Source organism: Anguilla rostrata, chromosome 1 (assembly GCF_018555375.3).
Source record: "Anguilla rostrata isolate EN2019 chromosome 1, ASM1855537v3, whole genome shotgun sequence".
Classification (NCBI taxonomy): Eukaryota; Metazoa; Chordata; class Actinopteri; order Anguilliformes; family Anguillidae; genus Anguilla; species Anguilla rostrata.
Genome location: NC_057933.1, coordinates 63,592,165 through 63,600,417, shown reverse-complemented (window position 1 = coordinate 63,600,417; position 8,253 = coordinate 63,592,165). Strand labels below are relative to the sequence as shown.

Sequence of the window (8,253 nt, the reverse complement as noted above, 5' to 3'; positions counted from 1 at the left end):
TGAACGTAATTGGCTACTGACATGTCAGAGCTGTTTGAACTAAAATTTCATAGTGCCGGGCTGAATATTTTCTAAGTAAATGAGCAAAATGAGTAAAGTATGTGTGTTTATACTGAGTCTCCCCAACTTTAACGAACAAGGTTCAATAAGAATGTAGGTATGTGCAGTGAGATGCTCTTGCAAAGCTGAGAGAAAGAATTATTTAGCAGTGAAGAGCTGTAAATTTGGATTTATGTTTATTGAGTTATTTTGTCTGTGTTGTGACTGACAGAATTGTTTGTACTTTATTTGTGCTGTAATTTTCAGATTTGGTTAAGAAATGCAGCCATCATACGAGCACAGTTGGTCACTGCACTACCAGATATCCCTCTGTTTACCAGCCTGAATGTTAAAACTGCATTCTGAGTACATGGTTTCTAAAAGTTTTTCTGATTTTGACAAAACATCTGTTTCTACGGGGGGAAAGTAGCTGCACCAGGAGGATGTGATCACTGTCAGAATTTGAGTCTCAGGCATGATCTTTTCAGGATCACTCTGAAAAACAAAACCATTGATTTAGACTGTGAAATATAAACACCAAAAAGGTACAAATATGTTCAAGGTTGCTTTTTAAGAACCTCCCCATGTTTTCATGCTTCCCTCCCACCCCCCCACCCCATCCCCTCCTAGTGGACCTTTAGCTTGTGGAAGATGCGCCCTAACCTGGGAACATGGCTGAGCATCATGGCCTTCTTTACACTGATATGCTTCAGCAAACTGTCAGACGCATACCCATCCAAGCCAGAAAACCCTGGAGACGATGCACCCGTTGAGGACCTGGCCAAATACTACTCTGCATTAAGACACTATATTAACCTCATCACACGGCAGAGGTGAGTTTCGCTGACTTATCGAGCAAGGAAATCAGAATATATATATAGCAAAACGGAAAAGTCTGAGACAGCAATAAAACTGTTAGGAATCAATGGTCAATCAACCAAAAATGGTATTGGGAATAGTCTTCAAAATGTACGAACGTCCACCTTGTTCCCAATAGTGTGTGAAAGAGAATTATAAAATAATGTCAATACTTTCAATAAAGGATTGAAACTACTGATAATTATACATCAATTATTCATTATCACTATTTATTATATAATCTCTGATTGTGAAACCCAGTAGCATACCTGGGTAGAATAGTGGAGTTTTAATGTTACCATGATTAAAAACAAATATAGAACCAAGCTGATCACAAATAAGTGCTACCCTGAAATAAACTAATAGGATTCTGCAGTCTTCACAGTAGTCTAGGCCTTTTAGTACATTCACATCTTAAACTACCCTTTAGGCCCAATTGTACTAATGGGAATAATGAAAAAGAAAACTGGGTGAAATTGTCAGCTGGTCGCCAGTCTAACCTCAAAGTGTTGGCTTCATTAGATATAATTGTGGATCTTTTTTGTGACTTTTTATGTCTCATACTTTACATAATTTGCCAAACCTGTAACACAGTCTAAAAAGTACAGAAAAACTGATAAAACACAAATATCTGCTTTATGGTTAGATTTAATCAGATACACATTCAGAGCTACTGTATCTTGTGTTTCAAAGTGTATTTTTTCTGCATCTTAGAGCACAGTTATTTGGCTATGTAATGAATCCTGAATGCTCTTTAATCTACTCTGAATCTGACTCAATGGAAAGATGTAGCACTGTTTTCACATCCTCGTTGTATCTGACTCAAACCTTCTCCCAGGTATGGGAAAAGGTCCGGGCCTGACACCCTGATTTCCGACCTTCTGTTGAGAGAGAGCTCAGAAAGTATCCCACAGTCAAGGTATGGGTGGAGTGTGCCGGGGGTGGGTTGCTGAGGGATGGTGAATCAGGGTGGTGCATGTACAAGGCTGCAACCACATTTGCTCACTTAATGCCTTACCTTTTAACTTACTTAATGCCACTGAATCACATGAAATGTTGATTTGTTGATGGAAACCACCTTCTCTGATTTCCCTTTATCCTTAGATATGAGGATCCATCTATGTGGTGACATCAGAAAACGTCCTTACTGTCAGCTACGTGCCTTCACATGACCATTTTTGTACCACTCTCACAATACTGGCTCTCCAGTTCAGATTGCATGCAACTATTGATCTGCTGTCCATACAAACTGCTCCTAAACTTATAATGTATACATATTGTCTGATTAAAGTCATGAGAGTTGATTTTGTAAAGTAAAATTGTGTCATTAAATGTCATTATTGTAAATCCTTCTGATTACTGTGTTTCACTCATTGTTTTGATTAAGTACAATGTTGGGGATATTAGCAGATATTACAACTCCTGGAATTTAGGTTTTCTGATCAGACAATTCTATGTATAAGCTGTACCTTGAAGTAGAACAATGCTACACTACAAAGCTTAATGGGTAAGGTCTATAAATCATAGTTTTAGTGTTGGCAGGAACCCACATAGAAACCACCAGGAGCAAGGCTCAGCTAAATCACATAAGCGATATGTGTACTTTATGAATGTGTACCCCACTACTAATTTTGTAACAGTACAAATCATACTGGACTGCCTTCATACTGTATAGAGGCTGAAAACCACTGGAATGATCAGCCATATGTCTCCATGAGCCCTTTGACTTTTTCCTGCCTGATAGTTGAAATTAAGCTAGGCCTGGGAAACCTGGGAAATATAAGCTGCTACTGGAAGAGATGGTAGTGGGCCAGTAAGAGACAGTTTCCTCTCTGGACCAGAAACACAAGCCAATGCTCCAATGTACTGTAGGAGATGCAATCTTTCAGATGAAACACTGAACTCAGGTCCTAAAAAACCATGAATCGCAATGGTCATTAAACATCTCCAGGTACTTGCTGCAAAATGTAAGAGGGTCTAACCTATGGTGTCTAGGCTAAAACCTGGTTTTCTCAGTCTTGCCACCTAATCATCTTCCAGTTTCATTTATTTTATAATCCTCTCCATTTGAGCTGATGGCTGTGCTGAATCCCCTGGATGAAATCTGCATATTGGTGATGGTTGAGATGAGCTTACCTTCTTCATGTAAACCATTTTGAGATTGTGAAAGGTGCTATATAAGTGCAATCCATTATTATTACTCTGTTACAAATCTTTGTTTTTTTCTTTCCAAAAATATGTTTTAATGTAATCATTTACAATTAAGTACATTTACAATTTGTTTTCAACTGGTGGTTTCAACATTTACACAGCTAGACTTCAGAAAACTGATATTCATGACACAACAGTTCCTAGTCCCCAAGGCCTGGGCAAGGGGCTGCGTAGAGTAAGTGGCAAGGCAATGGTCCACCATCCAGCGAGAGCTGTCCTTCAGGCAAACTGAGAGGCATTGTGAGACCAAAGTGTCAAACTGAGGATAAGAAAGGAAAACTGAGTATTGCCAGCATAGAAGTGGCATGAGAGACCATTGCAGGAGCTGACAGACTGAAGAGATTGCATGGAAAGAGAAAAAGGTGGGGGCAAAGTTCAGAGTCTTGAGGGACATATGCAACAAGCTACCATCCCAGGAAACCCTAAAGCACCATCCAAAGATGTAGGAGTCGATCTACTAAAGAGCTGGTATGATGTTTGGAATGTACAATAATAATGGTAAGTCTGTCTTTACATTCTGGAGGGACAAACTACTAAATGCCACCATCAAATAGTTTCCTTGCCATGGTGATCAGCACAGTTATCAGATCAAATGACTGTGTAACTGGCCAGACAGAGTATAGGCAGCAACCTGACCAGAGGAGTCACTATTCAGCAATGAGGAATAGATTACCCTGCCAACTGAAACTTTCTCACTGTGACTGTATGGCAATGTATGCATTCCCCTGCTGGAGGCACGGCCATAGTCAGTACTAGCCCAAACAGTGTTTAATGTGTTAGTCACCACAAAAAATAAAAAAATGTAAACTTTAATCCATGTACTACAGCTCTTCCATCAACTGGGGATGCTTGACATTGTGTGTGCCATTACAGGATATGTAGTTCACAGTAAGAGAGGGAATTACTGATTGGGTTGTGGTAAGGGCATTAACTGAATAATTGTAATTTCATGTGAAAATAATGCAACAGCTTAGTATAATGTGTGAATTTGGAATACAATGTGAAACGCTGTATTAGTTAGGAATATACCAGCTGGAGAAGTGAGGACTTGATGGGAATCAACTATGAAATACATGTAACTATGTTGATAATATCTGTATGAGTGACCATTCCAAAATAACATTTTTAAAATATGAAATTTCACAAACAAATGAATAAGAATACCAATTAACTTGCTTACCTATATGTATGAAACTTTAAAATTCTACAGAAAGGTTATATTAATCTTTGTAATTGTTTTACAATGCAATAAAAATAAAAGCTGAATATTGAAAAAAAAAAACTATGACACTATGCAACTACAACTGTTATGATTCTTTATTATTTTAGATGAATTGAAAATTAAATTGAATGCTGATTTAGGTTATTTCTGTTCCCATTGATAACTCAATGCTGCCCTCATGTGGTCATATTACCCTTTGTTCCCCAGAAGACCACAAACAGAAAGGGAAAATGGACTATATGCTTATGTTAGGTAATCTCTTTATGGGTAAATTGCTGTGCAAGAGTAAATGCATAACAGACTGCACTGTTTTGCTGTTAAACTGGAAAGCCTATTTCCATGTAAACCTACTGTTTCAACCATGTTTCACAACACTGGAGAGATAACTGTCATGTGATGACCAGGGGCTGTGTTTATGAATGCATTCATTTCAGACAGACTGGAGCCCAGACTATGCCTCTGTATATACACAAATTTTACACAAGGCCAGAATTCTGTCTGGTTCTAAGATATTGCACTTGTTCCATAACTCCAAACACTGCGGTCACCTTCAAAGAGAATTCCCGAAAGAAACCAGGCATACCATACTATAGCCCTGCCCTAACAACTGAAGAAACTAAGCAAGGTTGTTCCTGGTCAGTACTAAGGGGATTTACAGATTACTAAGAATTTATAATGGAAACAAAGTTACAACATGAAATAACGCTCTTGGTCTAGTGGGAGGTACTCTTCCTTTTGTTCATATGATCTTACATCTTCAACTGCAGATAATAAGGATTGTGTGGAAAAGCAAGGAATGCCTTTCTGGATGAGTCATAGAAGTGATTTCCTGACATTGTGTGATATTCAAGATACCATGCTGCTTCACTGCATGGCAGGGGTATACCAGATATCAAGATGAAAATACTTGTATGGCCCTCTCAGTCCTATCATACAATAATTGCAAAGTTTAATTGTCAAATTTATCCATGACAGCTAATGTGCGGTGGTTGCTATGGGATCAGATGGCTGCTACACATCAGCTTAATCAGTTTGTGCACATTAGTGGTAGATGAGATGAGTTACCCACTTACAGCAAAGCACATTTGGATCCATCAAGGCTCTAAGATAACTTTTTTTTGTTTGTTTTTTGCAAGGAGTACAGGCACTCCTAAGTTGAAAGATCTAAGACCACACTAATGCCGGGTGCAAATAATTTTTTTCCAGTTAGCACATCAATTTTCAGAAGCAAATCCTCCTAAAATGTGAATGCTGTAAGAGCCCTGTAAATTGGAAGGCAGTTTTATTGCTATTTTATGAAGAGGTCACTAACAAACAATAGTAAATAGCTGAGATGCATAGAAATAGTATATCTTATAGTATAACTTACTGTACAGGGTTGAAAATCCCTGTATTGACTGGGATTATGCACAATGCACAAATCAATAATGTATATAAAAAACAAATGTACCTCACAAATAATTAATATTTTTCATGTGTTACCTTTTCTGTGCCTTCACCATAGAAAAAATGTAGACTAATAATGTCTAACATCAGTGGGTCAGGTGGTACATATTAATACTGGATTTCGAGACTATTCATTTGCAATTCATTTGACTGAAAAAATCATATCTTGATCCATACATACCCCTGTAATTGGATACATGTGGTAGAAGTGGACCAAAACATGCAAATGAACTTAATTCATTTCAGTGATAAATATGCATTACTGTAATGTTATTTTTTGAGAGATTAAAGAGCACGCAAAACACCAAGCAGATTGTAGTTTGACATCGGTACCATTGCAACAAATTGAAAACCTGTACGACGTATTTGTGTAAAACAGATACTGCTAATTAAACTTAATTTCGTTGTTTATTATCATACGAAAACAATGAATCTGCAACATCCAGGGGACGATAGTAACACGATTACAAGCATTTACCAAATAGAAGGGGATTATAATCACGCTACACTCACATACGTCATCGTGAGGGCAAGGCTTACTTACTTGATTGGCAGCTTGCGTGTATAGTTGTCGCGCGTGCTCCGGCAGCGAGGACATTCAGTGGATGTTTGAATGTCTAACCGGGACAATACAGACCATAGGATATTACGTTAGGTAAGCATTCATTTTTCATTTAAAAACAATTTGGCAGTTTCGTTGAATGAGATCAAACGGCTTTTGGAAGACGGTGGCTGTGTGGACGGCTATTCTAATTGAAAGCTTTCCACTCTTGCTAGCTAACGTTAGCTAGTCATAATAAGCTTTGCTTCAGCAATGTGTTGGTTGTGAACTACCGAGCTAGCAGTCTACACCTTGCTAGCTAGTTAACTATTGCAATTTGCCGGCTTAGTGGTCAGATTGTCCATACACTCATTTTGTCTCTTCCTTAAATAGCAAGTGTGTTTGAAGGCAACACTAGCAAAAGCGAAGGTTCATGTAGCTAGCTTCTCACTCCATGTGTGTAGCAAGCTATGTCGTATGGTTGAATGGGGAAACAAAAATGGCCGCACGTGTATCGAAGTACCGGACAATACTAAGCCTAAGGTCTGATTATAACTTAGTTTCTTGCGTCGTTTGATTTAATTGTGTTGTCAGTGGCCGTTAAATTGAGCGTAGATCCGTTTGGACGGTTCGTTGACTGCTGGGTACACGTCGGATAGGACGCGTGTGCGCAAGTCACCGATCATTAGCATTAGCACATCAGCTAGATTGCTAAGCAAAATTGAAGAGCTGAACGTATCTAATTGGTGTTATAAGTTACTGCGTGTTAGCTAAGTAGCTACTTCTCCAAAGTTGCTGAAGCATTTTAGCTACTGAGAAGTCAAGACATCAATACAACATATACATTCAAGTTTTGTTTTTAGTTCTCTAGATGGCTACATTAAAAACCTATGTTGTCAGATATTACAAAATTAGTGTGTCAAGCACTTGTAACCAACACTATGCTAGGTAGCTAACGTTGTGACGAGTTAACTAACACTTGAAAGCAACATGCGTTCAGCAGCATGCCTGACGTTAGTGCACCGCGTTGATGTTCCTGGAAATGGCAATCATTTCTTTAGCTGGTGTCTTGGATTCTAGCCATGTAGCGTTATTTGTAACACAGATTATACTCGGTCTTTTGCATGAAAAGTATGCGTTGATTGCGACTCGTTGTGGGAAACGACAGTCTAATCGACAACTTTAAAGTATAATTAAGTAGCGTAATGAGGAAAATCCTTTTTCACTGGACGCCTGTCTTTCCTAATATAGTTTTCTAGGCAGAAAGTTTCTAGAAGGGAGGTCGGTCGTAGTATTTACACTGCACGCATTTTTCAACCTGCAAACAGCCATTTCTGTCACATTTTGGACATTTTAAGGGGGAAATGTTCAAAACCATGGTTTTAAATAATCACTACTTTCTCGTCTTTGAGCTGTTTTAAAAGTCATTAAACAAACATTGTTTGTAGGATTATGTCATTACCTCACTGTATCCTTATTTAAATGCAGAGTGTGATGCAAGTAAGGGTTTGGGAGGAAAGAATCACTGTCTTTGAGTTCAGAATAGGATCATATTGTTTTCCTGATGCTGTTAAACTAGCTTATGAAACCACAGACAGATTTTTTGGAAGAACTGAATTCTTGTCTGAGGCCCCCACCCAAAAAAAGAAAAAAAGTTTTACACAAGAATATGAATAGAGCGACAAAATTTACAAAGGTCTCTGGTGAAACTTTAGAAGCCCTCTAGGAAACCAGGTCATGAAAGATACATGTTCTTGGTTCTTCATAATGCATGAGATATAACCACTTGGTAACTTAGCAGAAATGCTTTGTATTCCCCCCTTCCTTTAAGTGTGTGCATTTAGAAGGGAAAACAACAAAAGGTACGAGTTTCAGAACAAAACTTCAAGCCACATCTGCTCAGTCATGTTCCACTTATAACTGTTCAGTTACAACT

The 8,253-nt window shown here is 38.3% G+C and overlaps 2 protein-coding genes across 7 annotated transcripts in view; both read left to right on the top strand.

Moving 5' to 3' along the window:
* Positions 1 to 680: 680 nt before the first annotated feature.
* LOC135241995 (pro-neuropeptide Y-like) lies at positions 681 to 2,244 on the top strand. Its single transcript, XM_064312844.1, has 3 exons — positions 681 to 872; positions 1,736 to 1,816; positions 2,002 to 2,244. Exons 1-3 carry the CDS (start codon positions 691 to 693, stop codon positions 2,024 to 2,026), a joined length of 288 nt encoding a protein of 95 aa, XP_064168914.1. The 5' UTR covers positions 681 to 690; the 3' UTR covers positions 2,027 to 2,244.
* A 4,037-nt stretch (positions 2,245 to 6,281) lies between these two features.
* pals2a (protein associated with LIN7 2, MAGUK p55 family member a) overlaps positions 6,282 to 8,253 on the top strand; it is a 32,718-nt gene continuing 30,746 nt past the window's right edge. For 3 of the 6 annotated variants that reach the window (XM_064348851.1, XM_064348870.1, XM_064348837.1), the window contains exon 1: positions 6,293 to 6,431. The gene's annotated coding sequence lies outside the window, so the exon portion shown is untranslated. Of the gene's footprint in view, positions 6,432 to 8,253 lie in introns of all 6 variants that reach the window. The other 3 variants (XM_064348862.1, XM_064348844.1, XM_064348879.1) reach the window with 2 other exon arrangements.

Excerpts from the sequence above, each read along its gene's own strand:
- LOC135241995 (XM_064312844.1), top strand. The coding sequence starts at position 691 with ATGCGCCCTAACCTGGGAACATGGCTGAGCATCATGGCCTTCTTTACA. Across the intron at positions 873-1,735 it reads AACCTCATCACACGGCAGAG|GTATGGGAAAAGGTCCGGGC; the intron begins GTGAGTTTCGCT and ends ACCTTCTCCCAG. Across the intron at positions 1,817-2,001 it reads GAAAGTATCCCACAGTCAAG|ATATGAGGATCCATCTATGT; the intron begins GTATGGGTGGAG and ends CTTTATCCTTAG.